Raw genomic sequence first — 23,210 nt, forward strand, 5'->3', positions numbered from 1 at the left:
GACCAACCGATGCATATCTGTATTCCCAGTTATATGAAATCCATAGATTAGGGCCTAATGATTTTATTTCAATTGACTGATTTCCTTACATGAACTGTAATTTTAAAAAATTAAACTGTTGCATGTTCCGTGTACAAGGGAGCTAAAATAATGTAGAAAAAACAATGTCTCAAAATGTAAATGATTTTTCAAAGTGTGAATTAACCGTTACAAAGAACAACAAATACCAACCAAGCACCACAAGACTTTATTGCGGAGACGTTTCGTTCTCCTTCAATGACACTCACAGACGGTAGTTTTATTATACGCAAATAAGCGCCACCAACCAGCACACACCTAAGCTTTGCTTGCAGTGAGGAGCTAGCTCAAACCTAGTGTATGTTGGTTGCTGGCTTGTTGATTTTCTTGCTTCTGGTGACCCGACCCGCGTTCAATATAATTATCGAACGACCGTTTAAATTTTTTTTCTTTTCGAACGACCGTTTGAAAACTGATATTGTTGTTTTTTGTAAATTGAAATTGATAAAACGTCATCATTTCGTTCGCTAACGTATCCCACTTTCCCAACTCACTGTTTAACCAAATATAGTAACGTTAGCTAGCTATCTTTACTTTATGTGATTTGCTCGACCACAACTTGTAATCAACAATATGCCTAGAAACGACCGCAAAAAGAAAGATGTCAAACGTGAGAGAAAAGGGAAAGTTAACATAGAATCAAAGGGAACAGTTACAGTAATCAACCGAGGACAAGAGAAAGTTAAACGTAAACCGCCAGTAAAACCACCGGTCAAGTCGCCGGTGAAGCATCAAACGAAGCCAGTAAAAAACCCAGGTGGTCGGGGCCTTGGGAAAGCAGGGGCTAGACGTTTGGGTCAGCTATTGAAGCGTGCAATCCAAGAGAAGAAGAATGTTACAGGAAACGAAAAAGTGCCTTTGCCAAGTGAGTGATCTAGCTAGCCAATTTCTTTAGCTTGTTCAATATTTGCTTGCGCATCACATTGCAGCAAATTCGGGGGGTTGCCCCCTATCCCAGGTAGCACAAACCCACAGAGTTTTGTCTTTAAACAAACCTCTGGCCGGTGTGGGCTAGAGGTGGATGCTAACGTTACCTGGGAACCGGGGCCAGGATGGCATCTTGTCAACTCCTAGCTGTTACACGAAGAGATCGGAACATTTTGACTAGGTCACTTGGTTTTGGGTCAAGGTTGCTACACTACCCCCATCCTTCAGAGAGCACATTCTTGTGCTTCACTACAGTTAATTGCGGCGCCTGCACTCTTGATGACTGCAACCTGGGGATATCTAATTTCTAACACCAATGCAGCAAAGTCAGGGGGTAGTCACAAATGGGTCTTGAACCCAGGACTGTCAACCCAACACATCTGGTGCGCCAAGACATCCAAAGCTCTTGACCAGGTCGCTAGGTGTTGGGTTAAGGTCACTACAATATCTTAATGATTTTCAAAAAGAAATTTTGAAGTATGTGATGTTTGTGTCATAAAATATTGAATAACTAATGAGTGTAGCCCCATCTTCATCTCAATCTGTATCCAGCGACCCCAGTTCGCCTGTTCAAGTACCAGGCAGAGGCTGCATCTGCACCCAAAACCAACGATGCAAGGCGTGTGGCTACCCGGGTCTCCCAGCTCATCCTTCGGGTAGTCTCCCAGTGCAAGCACCGGGGTGGCATCTCCATGGTGGACCTCAAGCATGCCCTGGCTGCTGGTGGCTATGATGTCACCAAGAACAATACCCGTGTGAACTTAGCTGTGAAAGGCCTGGTGAGGAAGGAGACACTGGTGCAGACTACTGGAGTTGGTGCATCTGGGTCATTTAAACTCAACAAGGTAACTGTTTTAAGTAATACATTTTTGTCTGTGTTTTTTTTGTTTTAGCTCATTGGCAGTTTGATTTTCCACTGGCTCATTTCACCTGAGTAGGAAGCAAATTGCACCATGGTGCATACTTCATTGATAAAAGGTGCTCAAGTTGTCATTGTCAAACCACAACCAGTTATTTGGGAATTTGAATTATGCAGATGTTTCTCTCTCGTCTCCTGTTCTAAAAACTACAGAAACTGACGTATGAGAAGAGAGTTAAGACAAGAGCCATGAGAGACCTTGAAGCAGCTGAGAGGGCCAAGCAGAGAGACCGTGCAACAGTTGAGAGAGCCAAGCAGAGAGACCGTGCAACAGTCGAGAGAGCCAAGCAGAAAAAAGGAATTTTGAAGCCAGCAGCAGAGAAAGGAAAGGCCTTGAAACCAGGAGCAAAAACAACTAAACCAGCAGGAAAAGCTCTGAAACCAGGAGCAAAAACAACTAAACCAGCAGGAAAAGCTCTGAAACCAGGAGCAAAAACAACTAAACCAGCAGGAAAAACAGCTCAACCAGCAGACAAGAACAAAACAGTTGTTGGAAAAGGTCAAAGGGAAATAGGAGATAGACCAAAACAAGTCGGCAAAAGCCACAAACCAGCAGGACAAGCATCAAAATCACCAGCCAAGGTCCAAAAAACAGGCTACAAAGCCCCTAAACCTGCAGGAAAGTCCTTGAAAGTAGCCAATAAGAAAACTCGTAAAATGGTTGTAACCCGCAATACAAAGCCACGGATATAGTGACCTGGGGTTGCTAAAAGACGTGCTTCCTTGTGGAAATGGACTGAGTATGGACTAAAAGAATATGTCCATAGTAGATTTGTCAAATTACCTTAACCTTACGTATGACTGTTATATGTTGTCAATGTAATAAAAACCAATACAATGTTACTCACAAATTACATGTACACTACCATTCAAATGTTTGGGGTCACATAGAAATGTCCTTTAATCAGAACAGTTTTCAGCTCTACTAACATAATTGCAAAAGGGTTTTCTAATGATCAATTAGCCTTTTAAAACAAACTTGGATTAGCTAACACAATGTGCCATTGGAACACGAGTGATGGTTGCTGATAATGGGCCTCTGCACACCCATGTAGATATTCCATAAAATATCTGCCGTTTCCAGCTACAATAGTCTACACTATATTTCTGATCAATTTGATGTTATTTTATTTAATGGACAAAACATTGGCTTTTCTTTCAAAAACAAGGACATTTAAGTGACCCCAAAGTTTTGAACAGTAACGTATAATTGAGTGATTATTTGACCAGTATTACATGAAAACATGATTTTTGTCCCCATCATGTGTTAAATTGTTTTGTTCCCTACAGTCTCTTTGACAAGGAACAACAGAAACCAGAGGACAAACTATACAGATTATTTCCACTGTATAATCATGGGAACAATGATGCACTGGATACATGTACAAAAAAACACAAAAAAAACAAGTAGGAAGACCATATTTGGTGCCAAGTCCTTACAGATGGTGTATTCAAAACAGTATTCATTTCATATTGAAACTACCTTTATTAAGACATGTAAAATACCATATTTTACACACAATACCCATAGTATCGTACAAATCCACAGGAGGTAATTGGTGAAATGGACCGTTTCTGTACAATGTTCCTTGACTGTCCAATCCATTTCTAGTCCCTGTAAGACAATGTTCATGTTGACAACCTTTTTAGCTGGAGCAGCAGTGCGCTGTCAACTTCATCACAACACGCCCCAGACCTCCTCAAAGGCAGAGCACATCTTGGCACAGGTGAGGGCAGCAGAGAGAGGGTAGTTACTGATGGAAACAGTCTTCTCTGTGTAGTCCACATTCACCTAAGACAGGAGAGGACAAGCAGAGAGAGGGTAGTTACTGATGGAAACAGTCTTCTCTGTGTAGTCCACATTCACCTAAGACAGGAGAGGACAAGCAGAGCTCAAACCAATGCATAATCAAATCAAACGTATTTATAAAGCCATTCTTACATCAGCTGATGTCAAAGTTCTGTATAGAAACGCAGCCTAAAATCCCAAAACAGCAAGCAATGAAGGTGTAGAAGCACGGTGGCTAGGAAAAAAATCCCTAGAAAAGGCCAAAACCTAGGAAGAAAGCCTGGTTCCTCTCTAGGTATGTGGGGTGGCCAGTTCTCTTCTGGCTGTGCCGGGTGGAGATTATAACAGAACATGGCCAAAATGTTCATAGATGACCAGCAGTGTCAAATAATAATAATCACAGTGGTTGTCAAGGGTACAGCAAGTCAGCATCTCAGGAGTAAATGTCAGTTGGCTTTTCATAGCCGATCATTCAGAGTATCTCTACCAGAGAGTTGAAAACCTAGCCGCAGGCAGAACAGTTCAAACTGGAGCAGCAGCACATAATCATCTACCAAATTCCAGCTTATTTTTTAATTGGTAGAGAATAAAATCAACCAACATCTACATTTCATATATTATTATATATATTATTATTAAACCAACATCTACATTTCTAACACACTACCTACATCAACAGCACCTAAATCAGCTTCTGCCCCAGAGAAGTAGGATGAAGATGCCCCATAACACTGATCTACGGTCTGTAATGAGGGAGGGTAAGTAAAGCTGATCCTGGATCGGTGCACACGGGCCATTACACTAGAGCCTTAAGCTAAACTCACCGCTCCGTGTGCAAATGCTCCGACCACCACAGTGGCGGGCCCATCCTCTGGTACCACGGTGCGGGCGCCCACTGCCTCCCCAGAGGAGAAGGAGGTACAAATACGGGGGCAGCCAGGGGGCAGGTGGTCTGACACAGGGTTCTTGATGAGCTTCAGCAGGCGCTGGGGGCCATCAGCCGCCCTCACACTAAGCTTGTGCAGGAGCTGGACTAGGAGGAGACATAAATACAAGTGGGATGAAATGAGAGGGAGGAGAGGAGGATGGTAGGAGAGAAGGTATATAGAGAATTTCAGCAGAACCTAGCAGGCTTACCCATGAGGCCACAGAAGCGGTTGAAGGTTCGGGGGATGCGTGTCTGTGGGTTGATCTCAATCAGGGCGTTCCTCTCTGTGTGGATGTAAACCTGTAGGAGACCTGCCCTGTTCAATGGACTGTCCATCAGCATCAACAAACACTGGGGGGGGGGGGACACACAATTACAGGATATGGCTGGGTTAGGAGCGAAGAAGAAAGATGACTGGTATTCCAGGGTCAAAGTGAAAATGACAGCTTACCTGATGTGTAATGTCAGGTCGAATCTTCCCTGGGTCCCGTCCACTTTTGATGATCATGCCCTTGTGTTGGTCACAGTTCAGCAGTTCAAATGTCTTGCCAACCTGAGTGGAAAGAGTAGAACATGATTAACATCCTTCTTTGATTATGGTGCAACTTCCATGCCCACTATTTAGAACAGGGTTTTCCAAACTTGGTCCTGGGGGCACGTTTTTGATTTTGCCCTAGCACTACACAGCTGATTCGAATAATTAAAGCTTGATGATGAGTTGGTTATTTGAATCAGCTGTGTAGTGCTAGGACAAAAACCAAAACGTGTACAAGGGGGGGGGGGAGGCAGGACCGAGCTTGGGAAACCCTGCTTTAGGACATGCATCAGTGGGCCTGCAGGCAGGTGCTAACTAATAACAAATCGTTTCATTCAGTCACAAAACACAGTTATCGTGCAGAATGCAATATTCATATCACAAATCTACCAGGCAAGTCTGGTTGAACAGGAAGCTATCTAAATGGTTTATATCCAATAACGCAGGAAGTAAGAGACACAGCTAACATTAGCTTTAACGTTAAGTTTCCCAACACAGCAGTTGGGTGGCGGAGGTGAATAGCAAAATACTTGTCTTGACCTTCACTGTTTCCAGCGTTGCCCCCTCTAAAATAACTACTAGTCGCCTTTCCACCATGCGATCGTGCAGGCTACGCATATGTTTGGCTGGTTTGGGTTCATATTCGTCTAAATGCTCAAGACCACGCTTGTCACAACTGTGGGCTTCCATGTTGCTTCCGGATGGTAGTCGCCGGAATAACGCGTCATACTGATGGAGTTTTGCCAAGGTTCTACCCCTCATTTGAATAATTATGCAGCAGGCGGCCGTCTATGGCGGCAGATTGACGAAGACTGCATTTTCTGAGCTAAACTGACAAAGACGTACCTCTAACAACAGATAAAAGCTCACATAATTCTGCCGAAAATCAATGACAGTTTATCTCAACCAGTGGCATATGGGCTTTTTAGGTGAGCGCTGATGCCGCCCTGTGATAAGCAGTGCCCACTTTGTCAAAAGATAGGGACGCGAAAATATCTATCATGTCCAGTCCTAGCCGCCTCTCCAGGGTGATGTTGGAGAGACGTATCGCTGCAGAGCTCCACCAACATTCAGTCAAAACACGAATCTAACGTAAATCATGTAGCAGATATAGCATATGGTAGAAAGAGTATGTGGCCTTTTCTGTAGCTTTCAGGCCGGAGATCAAATGTATGACAATGTAATTAGAAGGAAACGTTTTACATTAGGTTACTCCAATCAAATAGCCTACACTAAATAGCGCCCAATCACTAGTCCTACCCGCTGACCTGTCCACCGTTTTGACCTAGCTATTAGAAACATGTTGCATAACAATCACATATTACATGTATACGTTATTACTCCATAAGAAATACAACTCCCTTCACATTAAAAAATCAACTTTATTTTGTAGAATGATCAGCCCTATATCTATGACCGCACCTCTGATTCAGAGGGATTGGGTTAAATGCGCAAGACACATTTCAGTTGAATGCATTCAGTTGTAAAACTGACTAGATATCCCCCTTTCCCTATTCATTTACATCCACACACTTCATACACACTTTTTCAACACTGTTTGTGTCTTTGGCACCATCTAAACTGGCAGACACACTCTCCTACATTTAACAAAGGTAAGTAGACCATAACCTCCAAACATAACTAATAGTAAGTATCCTTATGGATAACAAGGTGCTTGTTACATACTGCAGTTTTAAATAAAACACAGACAATGTGCATAGTTTTATCTCAGAACCCAGAAACAAATCTCCCATGCACAGGATGTCACAAGAGACTGGATGGATGTGCCTAATGAATAATCAACTATCCTGTCAGTTGCATTTGGATTTAGTGTTCTGTTCTATTGCCTTCTTAAAGATCTGACCCTTTAAAAAAAAATGTTTGCCTAAAATGACATACCCAAATCTAACTGCCTGTAGCTCAGGACCTGAAGCAAGGATATGCATATTCTTCATACCATTTGAAAGGAAACACTTCAAAGTTTGTGGAAATGTTCAATTAATGTAGGAGAATATAACACATTAGATCTGGTAAAAGATAATACAAAGAAAAAAACATGCATTTTTTTGTACCATCATCTTTGAAATGCAAGAGAAAGGCCATAATGTATTATTCCAGCCCAGACATAATTTTGATTTTGGCCACTAGATGGCAGCAGTGTATGTGCAAAGTGTTAGACTGATGCAATGAACCATTGTATATCTGTTCAAAATGTTGTTTCAAGACTGTCCAAATGTGCCTAATTGGTTTATTAATACATTTTCAAGTTCATAATTGTGCACTCTTCTCAAACAATAGTAAGGTATTATTTCACTGTAATATCTACTGTAAATTGGACAGGACAGTTAGATTAACAAGAATTTAAGCCTTCTGCCCATATCAGATATGTTTATGTCCTGAGATTATTATTTTTTTGTTACTTACAACCTCATGCTAATCATATTAGCCTACATTAGCTCAACCGTCCCGCGGGGGGGGCACACTGATCTGTTTAAATTACAGTCTTGTGTGTTCATCAATGGCTCTGCATTTTTTGTTTGGTAGGAGATGTTACTGTAGATCTGTAGGTCAGCATGTCCCTAAGAGGTGCTGCTGGGGTTTGTTGGGGCAGGAGAGGGTCGTAGGGCAGAGGTTAGAGTCCCCACAGATGACAGTAACCAGAAAGGAAGGTTCAAAGGGCATGAACTCGTGGTACGGGTCAGAGTCGCAGTTGATCTGAAAGAAGATAAAATCAATACAATTATGGGAAGGAAAACATCCATTCGTAGGACCTTCATATGCATGTTAAAGTGAACCTTTTAGACATCTGCAATTGTTGTTCTGTTACTGTTGTTATCCTTACCTGAGTGAATGAAGTAAGGAACAGATGAGTGTGAGAGAGGCCTGAGAGAGAGGAGTCGCCAGGATACTTCTTCAAACTCTGATTGTAAGCCTGAGACACAGAGAGTAAAGGATACAGAGGGAGAAATAAGTAGATAAAGCTTTGACAAACATACTATGCCTCTGATACCAACCAAAACATAGTATGCCTCTGATACCAACCAAAACATAGTATGTCTCTGATACCAACCAAAACATAGTATGTCTCTGATACCAACCAACACATAGTATGTCTCAACCAAAAATGTCTCATAGTACCAAAACATAGTATCAACCACATCATAGTATGCCTCTGATACCAAAACATAGTATGTCTCTGATATCAACCAAAACATAGTATGTCTCTGATATGCCTCTGATATCAACCAAAACATAGTATGTCTCTGATATGCAAAACATAGTATGTCTCTGATATCAACCAAAACATAGTATGTCTCTGATATCAACCAAAACATAGTATGTCTCTGATATCAACCAAAACATAGTATGCCTCTGCAAAACATAGTATGTCTCTGATATCAACCAAAACATAGTATGTCTCTGATATGTCTCTCATAGTATGTCTCTGATATCAACCAAAACATAGTATGTCTCTGATATCAACCAAAACATAGTATGTCTCTGATATCAACCAAAACATAGTATGTCTCTGATATCAAACCAAAACATAGTATGTCTCTGATATCAACCAAAACATAGTATGTCTCATGATATCAACCAAAACATAGTATGTCTCTGATATCAACCAAAACAACCAAAACATAGTATGTCTCTGATATCAACCAAAACATAGTATGTCTCTGATATCAACCAAAACATAGTATGTCTCTGATATCAGTACCAAAACATAGTATGTCTCATATCAACCAAAACATAGTATGTCTCTGATATCAACTACATCATATCATAGTAAAACATAGTATGTCTCTGATATCAACCAAAACATAGTATGTCTCTGATATCAACCAAAACATAGTATGTCTCTGATATCAACCAAAACATAGTATGTCTCTGATATCAACCAAAACATAGTATGTCCATATCCAAAACATAGTATGTCTCTGATATCAACCAAAACATAGTATGTCTCTGATATCAACCAAAACATAGTATGTCTCTGATATCAACCAAAACATAGTATGTCTCTGATATCAACCAAAACATAGTATGTCTCTGATCAACCAAAACATAGTATGTCTCTGATATCAACCAAAACATAGTATGTCTCTCATACCAAAACATGTATGTCTCTGATATCAACCAAAACATAGTATGTCTCTGATATCAACCAAAACATAGTATGTCTCTGATATCAACCAAAACATAGTATGTCTCTGATATCAACCAAAACATAGTATGTCTCTGATATCAACCAAAACATAGTATGTCTCTCAACCAAAACATATATGTCTCTGATATCAAAAAACATAGTATGTCTCTGATATCAACCAAAACATAGTATGTCTCTGATATCAACCAAAACATAGTATGTCTCTGTATGTCTCTGATGATATCATACCAAAACATAGTATGTCTCTGATATCAACCAAAACATAGTATGTCTCTGATATCAGCAAAACATAGTATGTCTCTGATATCAACCAAAACATAGTATGTCTCTGATATCAACCAAAACATAGTATGTCTCTGATATCAACCAAAACATAGTATGTCTCTGATATCAACCAAAACATAGTCAGCAAAACATGTATGTCTCTGATATCAACCAAAACATAGTATCTGATATCAACCAAAACATAGTATGTCTCTGATATCAACCAAAACATAGTATGTCTCTGATATCAACCAAAACATAGTATGTCTCTGATATCAACCAAAACATAGTATGTCTCTGATATCAACCAAAACATAGTATGTCTCTGATACCAACCAAAACATAGTATGTCTCTGATATCAACCAAAACATAGTATGTCTCTGATATCAACCAAAACATAGTATGTCTCTGATATCAACCAAAACATAGTATGTCTCTGATATCAACCAAAACATAGTATGTCTCTGATATCAACCAAAACATAGTATGTCTCTGATATCAACCAAAACATAGTATGTCTCTGATACCAACCAAAACATAGTATGTCTCTGATATCAACCAAAACATAGTATGTCTCTGATATCAACCAAAACATAGTATGTCTCTGATATCAACCAAAACATAGTATGCCTCTGATACCAACCAAAACATAGTATGTCTCTGATATCAACCAAAACATAGTATGTCTCTGATATCAACCACATCATAGTATGTCTCTGATATCAACCAAAACATAGTATGTCTCTGATATCAACCAAAACATAGTATGCCTCTGATACCAACCAAAACATAGTATGCCTCTGATATCAACCACAACAACTAAGGTGCTGAAATTGAAATAGCCTAGGTACCCTAGAATAGATTTGGAATCCCAAAAACTGACCTGTAGTGCGATCTGCAGAGCAGAGTACTGCACCCACATCTCCTGCTGCTGTGCTGGTGACAGCGAGAATGCCCCCTCTCTCCCTGGTCCCTCTGTCATACTCAGGTACTGGTACCGCACACACTCTGCTATGGACCTGGGAGACACACTCTGAGAATGGACTAAAGCACAGGGTGAACAGTCAGGGCACACACATGGATCATGTATAAACCTACACACACATGGATCATGTATAAACCTACACACACATGGATCATGTATAAACCTACACACATATGCATACACACAAATAAACATGTGCAAAATGCAAACTCTGCACATAATTTCATTAACTGCATTACAATCATAGAGTAATTCATTGAGACTATTTGCCTTACTGTTGGGAAGAAGGAGATGGAGAATATCTTTGGCCATCAAAGATCCCAAAACCCCAAAGTTGATGGCCCTGACACAAAAACATGCAAATACTCAACAAAACACGCCTTTGAGGGATTTGATTATTTATCTCAATAAGACTACTTGGTTATTCAGAGTTTTTTATGTGATAGTAAAAATATGAGTTTGGGTTACCTGGGATAGGTAGGGTGGAAGAGAGGCTGGACAAACATCCCTATGGGAAAGACTAGCTCATTGCCGGAGATAAATGGAGTGAGGGACCAACTGGAGGAGAAGATGGAGAGAATCCTCAATTCTCATATTCACATATTAATAACACATATCTACCCAAACCAAATCACATAGACTTTTCATGACAACTGGGCTCTCACATATCATCTCCTTCAGCCTGGGAAAAGAGTTTGCTTGGTCTCTGGCGCTGGAGGGAGAGAGACTGGATGTAGTTGGAGAAATACATGTGTTCGTCAATTGTCACCTATTAATTAAATAAATGGGGGAAAATTAACTACCAGTATGTATATAGTACATTGTATTATCATCACTGGTAATATGATTCATTAGTGATATTGATTAAGAAATCCTATATCTTATTGGCAATGTAGACTAGTTCCACTACAATAAAATACTATACCTTTGAATACAGTTGGTTTAGTTCAGCTTCACTGAAAATGTTGTTTTTAGTTGAAAGTCTTGGAGTTAGAGACTGAATCTGGGAAAACAGATTGTTCATTTCAAGTGGACAATGAATACACAGTTGTTTTTAAATAAGGGTTCCAGTGAATTACATCCACTGTTGACTTTTTACCTTATTCAAAACAGACATGCGAGACTCCTCATCTCTCCACCTGAGATCAGGTAGTTTGGACTTGATGGAGGAATAGACATTCTGAATCAGCTCCTCTGCCTAGAGGAAACAGATAGTACAATTTCAACACACTTAGTTATCTTGTATTTTGTTGCTAAAAATAATATTTCTGAAGATTTTCACATTTGAAAATTATAAATACTGTAGTTCACATAAATACAATTAATCAATACATTTGAGTTCATAATTACATAACATGATTTACACATGTAATAGCCTATGGGAGTTTTTGGAGTCCATCTTATTTATTTTAGTTATGTTTATATTTTTTTTAAAATATAAATTGTATTCGATCAAAATATTTTTTTATAGTCATAATGCATCTTGTCTTCCAAATGTTACTGTTCACCTTAATTCTTTAGTAATGTCATAAATGTGAGTATCGAAGACACCCTGAAAGACTTATACATACATCAACAAATATACTTCTCATCAGAACCCATATTTCTTTAGTTCTGTAGCAGTTCAGAGGGGTTGGATTAAATGCGGAAGACACATTTCAGTTGAATACATTCAGTTGGACAACTGACTAGGTATCCCCCTTTCACTAAAATGTGTTCTAAACTCTTCCTCATGACAATTAGGCCTAGGACACAATTAACCTTTTCTATTTATATTTTGTTGCTGCTATTCTTCATCACACATTTCACACACTACATCCTCTTCTGTCTTTGCTTTCTCTATGCACACACGCACGCACGCACGCACGCACGCACGCACGCACGCACACACACAGACACACACACACAGACACAAAAACACACACACAGAGACACACAGACACAAATCACACACACACAGTGCCTCTCACCTCTGTGTATGCGGTGTTCTCTCTCAGCATGTGTTTTAGTACCGTGTCAAACCCTTTCTCAGTCTGCAGAACACACTGCCTCCAGCGAGGGACATCCTGAGAGAGGCAAGTAGCAATGAACTACAAGTCCCAGACAATATAATCACTCCAAGCCAGTGTTATTCAACTACAAGAGCAAGCTGGGAAATGTAGTCCATATTCAATTACCTCCTCTGTAGTCCCCAGAGCTAAGGAGAAATTCCTCTCTGTCTGAGTGAACCTGGAGTCTAGCGCGGGTATGACAGTGTGGAGGAGACTGAGGACCATGAAGGTGTGAAGAGGGCCACTAAACAGAAAGATGGACAGGCACCAAACAAACGTGTACTGATTACTATACACCATGCTGTAAGTAACAGAGGTAGCTTGTGTGATGAGAAACCTTGTTATATTTGTTACTGTCTTTTGCATGATATTTTTGATGGATATAAAGTACCTGCCACTCAATTCATGCTTGTTCAGCCATTTGCCGATGATGCGGGACATGTGGACTATGTAAGGGAGGTTGTGCAGGAGGACGTGATCTGATTGGCTAACAGGGTGGGGATGGAAGGTGGTCTGTAGACAGCCCAGCCAATCAATGGCAGGGGCCAGGGTCTGTTCACAAAATAAGAAAGATGCATTCTGTATAGGGAAATACAGGTACACATATACAATAGCTCTATGAGTTAGAGAAGGTTAGGGTAAAGGGAGATATAACTAGACACACACACACACTCACACATAAGTACATACACACACACCCGCACCTGTAGCTCTTTGATGGTGATGCGCTGGTACAGCAGCCCCTGTTGCAGGCGATGCGGCAGAGGAGAGGCAGCTACAGCCAGTTCAGAGGACAGAGAGATGAACAGGCCTATATGGAGAATGGTGCTGCTGGAGGGAGAGCCCAACAGGGCCAGCAACCTCTGATATGAGGCCAGGAACAGACGCAGGATCTGGGGGGAAAAGAGAGAAATAAAGAGCGGGAGCAGAGGGGATGAGAGACATAATGCCAAATGTTGACATCAGCAGATAGATGATATACTATAGAACCGATATAGACTTAGTGTACCTGGGTGTTAGCTTTGGACTTCTGAGTCTTGCTGCTCCATTCAGTAGGTATCTGAAAATCCGGTTGATCAATCTATAGAAAAAAAGTATATGCTATAAATGTATAGTGGATGGGGAAGTTACCCTTTATGTAAAGCTCCAGTGAAAAGTGCTGTATGAACATAATCCATTACTGTATATACTGTAGAACACCCATTAGGTATTTCACTGCCCCAGAACCCCAGTCTAACTGACCTGTATGTATCGCATGTCTCCTTGAGTGTCGTTAGGATCCTTGCCCACATAAACACTAAAGAATGGGAAGGTGCCATAGTCTCTCATCAGTAGAGACAGAGTGGAGTTGAAATCTGTCTGGTTCCACCGGCCTGATACAGCCCAGCCACCCAGCTTAAGGGGGGGGGGGGGGTAAAGAGAGAGAGAGGGAAATAGGCTTTACCATAAGAGTAGAGAAGGTGTAATCAGTCACCATACCCCACCAATCTATTCCAGGGATCTGACCTTGTGGACTAGCCTGAGAAAAGGTTCTGGCCCGGCGGACTCTGTGGGGCCAGTGTCCATACAGGAACGGTAGAACATACAGGCCTTCTGCTTCGCTGAGTTACCCGGGCTGGAGCGGTCCTCAGCTTCTGACAGAGGAACATTATATCAAAGTTTCATTGTGAGGATAAAAGGTCCTGTTATGGAAACAGTTTCAGCAGTTCTATTTAAATGGTTGTCCCAAAGAACAGGTACAAAATCTACAGAGGATAAACACATTTTTAGATTCTCACCCAAAATCTCCCTCATTGTCAGCAGTAGTGCAGTCTGTCTGTCTGGCATTCTGTCTGCTGGAGCCTTTTCTATTATGTCCGTGCCTGTCTCTCTCTCCTTCCTCCCTCTTTCTCTCTCTTTCTCTGCCTGTGCTGCCCTGCTCTTGTAGCCCTGTGGGTGTAGGGGCATGCCCTTGCCCCTCTGTCTCCCCCTGTTGGACAGAGACGCCCCTTCAGACCCACAGGGAAACAGGAAGTAGTCACAGGGCTGAGAGAAGGGGTCGACTGAGATGGAAAGACGGGCGGTAGCCCTCTGACAAGCCGGGGAGGTACATGGAGGAGAGGCTGGCGGTGTGCTCTCTGGTGGGAGGTGCTGCTGGGAGTAGTAGGCCAGGCCCACTATGGAGGCACAGAAGGAGGATGCCAGGAGGAAGAGAAGGAGTACGCAGTGACGTGTCCACACCCAGGGCTTCACCTCCTCTTCAGACGGGGGCTCAGGGAGGGTATCAGGCTGGGGTAGGAGCTGGGGCCCAGGAAGGCTATCCGGCTGAGTCAGGGGCTGGGGAACGGTATCAGGCTGGGGTAGTGGCTGGGGCTCAGGGAGGGTATCAGGCTGGGGTAGGAGCTGGGGCCCAGGAAGGCTATCCGGCTGAGGCTGGGGCTGGGGCTCAGGGAGGGTATCAGGCTGAGGCTGGGGCAGGGGCCAAGGCTGGGGTAGGAGCTGGGGCCCAGGAAGGCTATCCTCAGCCTGGGGCAGGGGCTGGGGAAGGGTATCAGGCTGGGGTAGTGGCTGAGGCTCAGATAGAGGATGTAGTTGGTACTGGAGCTGAGGCTCAGAAAGGGTATTAGATGGGGGCTGCAGCTCACAGTCAATCTAAACAAAATGGAATGATAGTCAGTTTCATATCAGGATTATCATGATACACATTTCTGCTTTATTTAAGACTAATTTGACACGACAGGCTTATAACCTATCTTGTCCTCTATATACATTTAATTAATACTGCATTAAAAACAGGAGTACAACTTGAAATGTACAGTATGAGGCGCAGGAAAATTGAGAGCTTGCTCCAACACCCCCTCCCCCAAAAACAACTGATGCAATAAGTAGAAAGTGTTGAGCCTGTGGCAGGCCAACATTGATTTGACATCACCTAAAGCATAAATCAGCATAAACCTCATAATAACATTTCATTAAATAATTAAAAGTCCTTCTACAGGTTTTACCTGAGGCTCTGCTGGGGTTTCTGCCATACTCTGTTGTGTCTTGTTCTGTCTGTCTGGGCTTAGCTTGTTACAGCCACTGACGTTTCTCATTTCTCCCTCACACGTAACCTCCAGACCTCTATCTCTCCCTCCATCAGCCAGCTGTCATCTCAGCTCTCTATCTTCTTTCATCACTCACTGCTCTCCTCCTCCTCTGACGTTTTGATAAACAGAGTTGACCTGGCAGCCTACCTCTCTCTCTGCTACATTATCAGGTGGCACTATGGATCCATTTAGACTGTGACATGCACGTGGGTGTGTTTGATGTGTAGGAGGAATCCTCTTCAACCCTAAAATGACTTTGAGTTTTAACTCAAATATCATTCAAATGTAATGAGAACATTATATCCCTAAGCAACAGGTCGGTACAGAGCCAATAAAATCCGCCCCACTCTGAAACACAGAAAAAGTCTAAACGTTAAGAGGACACATTGTTACCCTGCATCGAGAGGACAAACATTTTCTCAAATGCAAAAACAGTGCACACACAGCCGTCTACCCACGTCACTATCAGTGCAGCAGAGGGTCTGGTATGAATTGATAGAGAGAGCGAGGGTGTCCTAGAGGTCATCTGGCAATGGAACACGTCACTGATAGCATAGTGGAGGACACGTCACAAGGCCGCTGGGCCAGACGGATTACCAGGATGTGTACTGCGAGCGTGCGCTGACCAACTGGCAAGTGTCTTCACTGACATTTTCAACCTCTCCCTGTCAGTCTATAATACCAACATGTATCTGTGCCAAAGAGCACTAAGGTAACCTGCCTAAATGACTACCGACCCTGAGCACTCACGTCTGTAGTCATGAAATGCTTTGAAAGGCTGGTAATGGCTCACACCAACACTGCTATCCCAGAAACCCTAGACCCACTCCAATTTGCATACCGCACCAACAGATCCACAGGTGATGCAATCTCTATTGCACTCCACACTGCCCTTTTCCACCTGGACAAAAGGAACACCTACATGAGAATGCTATTCATCGACTACAGCTCAGCGTTCAACACCATAGTGCCCTCAAAGCTCATCACTCAGCTAAGGACACTGGGACTAAACACCTCCCTCTGCAACTGGATCATAGACTTCCTGACAGGCCGCCCCCAGGTGGTAAGGGTAGGTAACACCACATCCACCATGCTGATCCTCAACATGGGGGCCCCGTAGGGGTGCGTGCTCAGTCCCCTCATGTACTCCCTGTTCACTCATGACTGCACGGCCAGGCACAATTCCAACACCATCATTAAGTTTGCTGATGACACAACAGTGGCAGGCCTGATCACTGACAACGATGAGACAGCCTATAGGGAGGTCAGAGACCTGACCATGTGGTGCAAGGACAACAACCTCTCCCTCAATGTGATCAAGACAAAGGAGATGATTATGGACTACAGGAAATAGAGGATCGAGCACGCCCCCATTCTCATCGATGGGGCTGTAGTGGAGCAGGTTGAGAGCTTCAAGTTCCTTGTCGTCCACATCAACAAACTAACATGGTCCAAGCACACCAAGACAGTTGTAAAGAGGGCACAACAAAACCTATTCCCCCTAAGGAGACTGAAAAGATTTGGCATGGGTCCTCAGATCCTCAAAAGATTTTACAGCTGCACCATTGAGAGCATCACTGCCTGGTATGGCAACTGCTCGGCCTCCGACCGCAAGGCACTACTGAGGGTAATGCATACGGCCCAGTACATCACCGGGGCCAAGCTTCCTGCCATCCAGGACCTCTATACCAGGCGGTGTCAGATGAAGGCCCCATAGTCATATACTGTTCTCTCTGCTACCACACAGCAAGTGGTACTGGAGCACCAAAGCTAGGTCCAAGAAGCTTCTAAACAGCTTCTACTTAGCACCCCCCACCCTGCTACTACCGTTATTATCTATGCATACCCACTTTAACAACCCTACCTGCATGTACATAATTAGCTCAATTACCTCAACACCGGTACCCCCTGTATATAGCCCTGCTATTGTTATTCACTGCTGCTCTTCATGATTTTTTCTGACTTTCTTTATTTAAAAAATGATTTTTTCTTAAAACTACATCGTAGGTTAAGGGCTTCTAAGTAAGCATTTCAGTGTAAAGGTCTACTACACCTGTTGTATTTGGCGCATGTGACAAATAACATTTGATTTGAGAGAGAAATACTATATTTGATGTGAGAGAATGAGGACAATACTGAACAATAACTTCCAAGGGTAAAGACCTTTAATGATTGCAAATGCCAAACAGGCTAAATAAAACCACACAGGATTTAGGCAATTAGCAGTTTTATTTTGAGTACAGTAAAATTAAAGAAGAAAAAGAATGACATGTACAGGTAATTAATGTTGGCATGTTTGGAACCGTAAACATACACACACATATAAGAGGAATTTATCAAAACTATATGAAAAGAACAAGGCAATCATCATTGAGCAAAGTGGTGTTTTTGAAGGCATCATCACACACCAATGGTCTGACAGAAGACAAAGGCATGGTCACAAGGGTGGAATCATTTGTGCAAATAAAAAAGGAAAACAACTGAGAATACTAAAGATGATACCGACGACCCAGATAACATGCATATGGAGTCTGTTTGGCCATATGGTTTAGGATGTTAGTTTGGTCATGAGGGTTGTGTTGCTATGCCAGACTGAGGATTGTAATAAGGATCGGTGTTCGGTGCCAAACCAGTCTGAAAAGGAGAGATAGGAATACTAGGGTGGAAATGGCAACTCACCAAGTTTCACAGTAAAATCACTGAAAATAAGTACTTATCAATTAAATACAGTATGGTAAGATTACAAGCAGAGTAAATATAACTGATATCGAGACATAAAAGAAAACTAAGCTGAATAATGGAAACAGTGGTATTTATTGGAGTATTATGAGAAAGGAAGAGGAACAATATACTGTGTAAAGCACACAAAATATGATTAAAACTTGGCAGTGAATTTAAAGTGTGATGCGTTTGAGTGACGTGCTACCATCACCTTGAACTGTATTGGTTTGATCTACATGCTACTGCTACAGTCAATGACCTACTACACTCTACTGGAAAACAGACTGGCCATTTGATCTGTCGCATGTTTATAATACTTAAAACCCTGATTCAGAGCCAGTTCTATTATGTTATTCAGAGAGCTGCAAATGCCCAAAATACGAAGCATTTGTAAATGCAGGTGTATAGTGCAAAAATCCACGAGTTGACCTTTAGGTGAATTGAATTAATGAGAGGTAATATCTCTATGTTACTCATTAGATATCTTAACTCACCTGCACACTACATAAGTATGCGTTCAAGAGCGCTTCATTGAGGATGATAGGATTATACTGTACTGTAGGTCCTGGAAGTTGCCCCTAACTACTGATGCAGGATCCGATGTTTTCCCTCCACCCCCTTTAAATTAAGATTAGGGATGAGGTAGGGTAATCTGATCCTAGAGGTTAAGAGCAACTTCTGCCTGTAGCGTAGGTTCTGTTCTAAGCCATGTGGTCCTCTTTAAACTACAGCACTCTATTTAACATGAGGAGATCATAGGAATGGAATCTGTGCTTGGCTAACTTTTGACCTTTGTTCTAGGTAGTGTCTCTAATCATGATCTTAAATCTTCTATTCTTTTGCCAAAGAAATAAATGGTCATTTTGATCGTATTGTACCCTCATTCTGTGCTTGACAAACTGGTGAGAGTAACTGACAGTGATCTGTAGCTATGCATGCCTATAAAGCAACAAACGCACACAACAAAAACAAACGAGAGCGACATTCACATATTTTTGTTGTTTTTTTGCACTCAGTTTTTAGCCCAAGAGGAACTACATTTCCTACAGCACACTGCTCTGCTACATTGTGTCTGGTGGGATATGTAGTTCTGTAGAAAGCACTCTCTAAAGGCAGTTAAGCAACTTGTATGTTTGCAGGCACTCCAAAGTGCTTCCGGTGCCACCAGCCCACCAGAGCTCAGCCCTATGGGAGGTGCAGGGGAACATGAATTAGTCCACCTTAAACTTTTGTTCAACTCCTCGTGCACTGGGGTCAGGGGGTTACACTAAACTTCTGGGAAAAGTTGCCAGTAGGCACAGATCTAAGATCTAACCATAATCAGTAAGGGGGGGATTGCAAGACTGACCCAAGATCAGCATTTAGGGTCAACTTGATCTTACTGTTACTATGTCTCACTCTGAAATACTTCCACTCTTTTCCTTCCGTGCCACTGAAAAGTGAAAGACAAATCAAAGTTAAGTCTGAAACCTTATCAACATGTTTTCCTATCAGTGGAGAGAGAAGAGGAGAGGAAACCATCTTTGACTGTTGGGACAGCCCATGACTAAGCTATACTTGTGCAAGTCATGCTGGGAATTTAAGCATAAACAAAAAATGGCCTTGATAACACTGGCATTAACACAAGGGGAGAATGGGAGGAGGAATGGAGTCTCTCAGTGCAGTACATTACCTCTGGACTGAGAGGGGAAATAAGCAGAAAGAGGAGAGAGACATAACGACATCTGCATGCAAACATACTCGCTTTCACTCACTCACTCACTCACTCACTCACCTCACTCACCTCACTCACCTCACTACCTCACTACCTCACTCACCTCACTACCTCACTACCTCACTCACCTCACTCACTCCTCACTCACCTCACTCACCTCACTCACTCACCTCACTCACTCACCTCACTACCTCACTCACCTCACTCACCTCACTACCTCACTCACCTCACTACCTCACCTCACTCACTCACCTCACTCACCTCACTCACTCACCTCACTCACTCACCTCACTCACTCACCTCACTCACCTCACTCACCTCACTCACTCACCTCACTCACAGCGCACAAGTAAAGCCCTGTTGCAAAGACAGAATGGTAGAAGCTGAATGGATCCCGTCTTGGATTTGGTTCAAAGTTAGACTTGAATAACAGATGTGTCCACCAATCACTGCATAGCCTTGGCCCGCTGGGTGTGGCACTTCATGCACAGGATCCTGCCGTTCAATGGGTAGCAGCCGTCTGCGTCCGCCTCTATGGAGAGGGGGCGGGAACAATCCTGCAACCAGGAAGAGAGACTTCAGGATGTGCAGAAGGTCACTGGAAAACAGTTACATCCAAAACACACAGGGACTCCATTCCAACTGTTAAGATATTTATCCATCTCTTCATAATACATCTTTAGGAGTTCATCTTTACATCTGGCACTTTCTTTACAGTTCCTTGCAAAAGTATTCATCCCCCGTGGCGTTTTTCCTATTTTGTTGCATTACAACCTGTAATTTAAATGTATTTTTATTTGGATTTCATGTAATGGACATACACAAAATAGTCCCCAGAAAAATTACTTGTTTCAAAAAATTCTATAAAATAAAAAACTGAAAAGTGTTGCATGGATATGTATTCACCCCCTTCGCTATGAAGCCCCTAAATAAGATCTGGTGCAACCAATTACCTTCAGAAGTCACATAATTAGTTAAATAGATTGCACACAGGTGGACTTTAAGTGTCACATGATCAGTCACATGATCGATAGATAGATATACACATACACCTGTTCTGAAAGCCCCCAGAGTGTGCAACACCAGTAAGCAAGGGGCACCACCAAGCAAGCAGCACTATGAAGACCAAGGAGCTCTCCAAACAAGTCAGGGACAAAGTTGTGGAGAAGTACAGATCAGGGTTGGGTTATAAAAAAATATCCGAAACTTTGAACATCCCACAGAGCACCAGTAAATCCATTATTTAAAAAAATGGAAAGAATATGGCACTACAACAAACCTGCCAAGAGAGGGCCGCCACCAAAACTCATAGACCAGCCAAGGAGGGCATTAATCAGAGAGGCAACAAAGAGACCAAAGATAACCCTGAAGGAACTGCAAAGTTCCACAGCAGAGATTGGAGTATCTGCCCGTAGGACCACTTTATGCCGTACATTCCACAGAGCTGGGCTTTACAGAAGGGTGGCCAGAAAAGCCATTGCTTAAAGTGTTCGCCAAAAAGCATTTGGGAGACTCCCCAAACATATGGAAGAAGGTACTCTGGTCAGATGAGACTAAAATGGAGCTTTTTGGCCATCAAGATAAATGCTATGCCTGGCGTAAACCCAACAACTCTCATCACCCCGAGAACGCTCATCACCCCGAGAATCATCACCCCGAGAACGCTCATCACCCCGAGAACGCTCATCACCCCCTCATCACCCCGAGAACTCCATTGCATCGGCAGGGACTAGGAAACTGGTCAGAATTGAAGGAATGATGGATGGTGCTAAATACAGGGAAATTCTTGAGGGAAATCTGTTTCAGTCTTTCAGAGATTTGAGACTGGGACGGAGGTTCACCGTCCAACAGGACAATGATCCTAAGCATACTGCTAAAGCAACACTCCAGATGTTCATGGGGAAACATTTAAATGTCTTGGAATGGTCTAGTCAAAGCCCAGAGCTCAATCCAATTGGAAATATGTGATATGACAAAGATTGCTGTACACCAGCAGAACCCATCCAACTTGAAGGAGCAGTGGCTAGATGTGGCAAGCTTTTAGAGACATACCCCAAGAGACTTACAGCTGTAATTCCTGCAAAAGGTGGCTCTACAAAGTATTGACTTTGGGGGGGTGAATAGTTATGCAAATGATACAACTTTAATTCCAGGTAAGGCAACAAAATAGGAAAAATGCCTCACAGCGGTAGTACTTTAGATGTAGCAGGTCTGATGTCCTTACCTCACAGCGGTAGTACTTTAGATGTAGCAGGTCTGTTGTCCTTACCTCACAGCGGTAGTACTTTAGATGTAGCAGGTCTGTTGTCCTTACCTCACAGCGGTAGTACTTTAGATGTAGCAGGTCTGTTGTCCTTACCTCACAGCGGTAGTACTTTAGATGTAGCAGGTCTGTTGTCCTTACCTCACAGCGGTAGTACTTTAGATGTAGCAGGTCTGTTGTCCTTACCTCACAGCGGTAGTACTTTAGATGTAGCAGGTCTGTTGTCCTTACCTCACAGCGGTAGTACTTTAGATGTAGCAGGTCTGTTGTCCTTACCTCACAGCGGTAGTACTTTAGATGTAGCAGGTCTGATGTCCTTACCTCACAGCGGTAGTACTTTAGATGTAGCAGGTCTGTTGTCCTTACCTCACAGCGGTAGTACTTTAGATGTAGCAGGTCTGATGTCCTTACCTCACAGCGGTAGTACTTTAGATGTAGCAGGTCTGTTGTCCTTACCTCACAGCGGTAGTACTTTAGATGTAGCAGGTCTGTTGTCCTTACCTCACAGCGGTAGTACTTTAGATGTAGCAGGTCTGTTGTCCTTACCTCACAGCGGTAGTACTTTAGATGTAGCAGGTCTGATGTCCTTACCTCACAGCGGTAGTACTTTAGATGTAGCAGGTCTGATGTCCTTACCTCACAGCGGTAGTACTTTAGATGTAGCAGGTCTGTTGTCCTTACCTCACAGCGGTAGTACTTTAGATGTAGCAGGTCTGTTGTCCTTACCTCACAGCGGTAGTACTTTAGATGTAGCAGGTCTGATGTCCTTACCTCACAGCGGTAGTACTTTAGATGT

At 42.6% G+C, this 23,210-nt stretch overlaps 4 protein-coding genes across 57 annotated transcripts in view; 1 reads left to right on the top strand and 3 right to left on the bottom strand.

The window, feature by feature from the left end:
• Positions 1 to 243: 243 nt before the first annotated feature.
• LOC118366570 (histone H1-like) lies at positions 244 to 2,767 on the top strand. The gene is made up of 3 exons (XM_035749184.2): positions 244 to 943; positions 1,558 to 1,850; positions 2,078 to 2,767. The coding sequence occupies exons 1-3, from the start codon at positions 652 to 654 to the stop codon at positions 2,615 to 2,617; spliced, it is 1,125 nt and encodes a 374-aa protein (XP_035605077.1). The 5' UTR covers positions 244 to 651; the 3' UTR covers positions 2,618 to 2,767.
• Positions 2,768 to 3,390: 623 nt separating this feature from the next.
• LOC118367907 (ribosomal RNA small subunit methyltransferase NEP1-like) lies at positions 3,391 to 5,935 on the bottom strand. 3 transcript variants are annotated; one of them, XM_052494876.1, is made up of 5 exons: positions 5,717 to 5,935; positions 5,093 to 5,194; positions 4,851 to 4,941; positions 4,538 to 4,746; positions 3,391 to 3,716 (listed from the first exon to the last, which is right to left on the bottom strand). In XM_052494876.1, the coding sequence occupies exons 1-5, from the start codon at positions 5,864 to 5,866 to the stop codon at positions 3,603 to 3,605; spliced, it is 666 nt and encodes a 221-aa protein (XP_052350836.1). In that variant the 5' UTR covers positions 5,867 to 5,935; the 3' UTR covers positions 3,391 to 3,602. The 3 variants fall into 3 exon arrangements, with proteins under 3 accessions (XP_052350836.1, XP_035607533.2, XP_052350835.1); XM_035751640.2 differs by having other exon boundaries at positions 4,851 to 4,992; positions 5,717 to 5,928; XM_052494875.1 differs by having other exon boundaries at positions 3,656 to 3,791; positions 4,851 to 4,992.
• Positions 5,936 to 6,538: 603 nt separating this feature from the next.
• On the bottom strand, positions 6,539 to 16,084 carry kel (Kell metallo-endopeptidase (Kell blood group)). 3 transcript variants are annotated; one of them, XM_035751643.2, is made up of 17 exons: positions 15,633 to 16,084; positions 14,427 to 15,279; positions 14,155 to 14,279; positions 13,891 to 14,043; positions 13,658 to 13,729; positions 13,353 to 13,541; positions 13,040 to 13,200; positions 12,775 to 12,892; positions 12,568 to 12,663; positions 11,697 to 11,795; positions 11,523 to 11,600; positions 11,263 to 11,366; positions 11,066 to 11,155; positions 10,873 to 10,940; positions 10,496 to 10,656; positions 8,019 to 8,108; positions 6,539 to 7,891 (listed from the first exon to the last, which is right to left on the bottom strand). In XM_035751643.2, exons 1-17 carry the CDS (start codon positions 15,720 to 15,722, stop codon positions 7,745 to 7,747), a joined length of 2,694 nt encoding a protein of 897 aa, XP_035607536.1. In that variant the 5' UTR covers positions 15,723 to 16,084; the 3' UTR covers positions 6,539 to 7,744. The 3 variants fall into 3 exon arrangements, with proteins under 3 accessions (XP_035607536.1, XP_035607537.1, XP_035607535.1); XM_035751644.2 differs by having other exon boundaries at positions 11,263 to 11,309; positions 14,155 to 14,282; positions 15,633 to 16,081; XM_035751642.2 differs by having other exon boundaries at positions 14,155 to 14,282; positions 15,633 to 16,078.
• Positions 16,085 to 17,926: 1,842 nt separating this feature from the next.
• LOC118379506 (zyxin-like) overlaps positions 17,927 to 23,210 on the bottom strand; it is a 31,364-nt gene continuing 26,080 nt past the window's right edge. Inside the window, exons 12-14 of one of the 50 annotated variants that reach the window (XR_008090696.1) lie at positions 20,461 to 23,185; positions 20,352 to 20,407; positions 17,927 to 20,262 (exon numbers count right to left, since the gene is read on the bottom strand). Coding sequence is in view for 32 of the 50 variants with exons in the window: in XM_052494878.1 (XP_052350838.1) it covers positions 22,295 to 22,735; positions 22,781 to 22,825; positions 22,871 to 23,185 (801 nt within the window). In the remaining 18 variants the exon portion in view is untranslated. Of the gene's footprint in view, positions 23,186 to 23,210 lie in introns of all 50 variants that reach the window. The other 49 variants (XR_008090688.1, XR_008090690.1, XR_008090685.1 and 46 more) reach the window with 49 other exon arrangements.

Source organism: Oncorhynchus keta, chromosome 34, assembly GCF_023373465.1.
Source record: "Oncorhynchus keta strain PuntledgeMale-10-30-2019 chromosome 34, Oket_V2, whole genome shotgun sequence".
Taxonomy (NCBI): domain Eukaryota; kingdom Metazoa; phylum Chordata; class Actinopteri; order Salmoniformes; family Salmonidae; genus Oncorhynchus; species Oncorhynchus keta.

Excerpts from the sequence above, each read along its gene's own strand:
- LOC118366570 (XM_035749184.2), top strand. The coding sequence starts at position 652 with ATGCCTAGAAACGACCGCAAAAAGAAAGATGTCAAACGTGAGAGAAAA. Across the intron at positions 944-1,557 it reads CGAAAAAGTGCCTTTGCCAA|CGACCCCAGTTCGCCTGTTC; the intron begins GTGAGTGATCTA and ends ATCTGTATCCAG. Across the intron at positions 1,851-2,077 it reads GGTCATTTAAACTCAACAAG|AAACTGACGTATGAGAAGAG; the intron begins GTAACTGTTTTA and ends TAAAAACTACAG.
- LOC118367907 (XM_035751640.2), bottom strand. The coding sequence starts at position 5,866 with ATGGAAGCCCACAGTTGTGACAAGCGTGGTCTTGAGCATTTAGACGAA. Across the intron at positions 4,747-4,850 it reads CCGCTTCTGTGGCCTCATGG|TCCAGCTCCTGCACAAGCTT; the intron begins GTAAGCCTGCTA and ends GTCTCCTCCTAG. Across the intron at positions 3,717-4,537 it reads GAGCATTTGCACACGGAGCG|GTGAATGTGGACTACACAGA; the intron begins GTGAGTTTAGCT and ends CTCCTGTCTTAG.
- kel (XM_035751642.2), bottom strand. The coding sequence starts at position 15,722 with ATGAGAAACGTCAGTGGCTGTAACAAGCTAAGCCCAGACAGACAGAAC. Across the intron at positions 11,367-11,522 it reads TAAACCAACTGTATTCAAAG|GTGACAATTGACGAACACAT; the intron begins GTATAGTATTTT and ends TTTAATTAATAG. Across the intron at positions 10,657-10,872 it reads CCATCTCCTTCTTCCCAACA|TCCATTCTCAGAGTGTGTCT; the intron begins GTAAGGCAAATA and ends CCTGTGCTTTAG.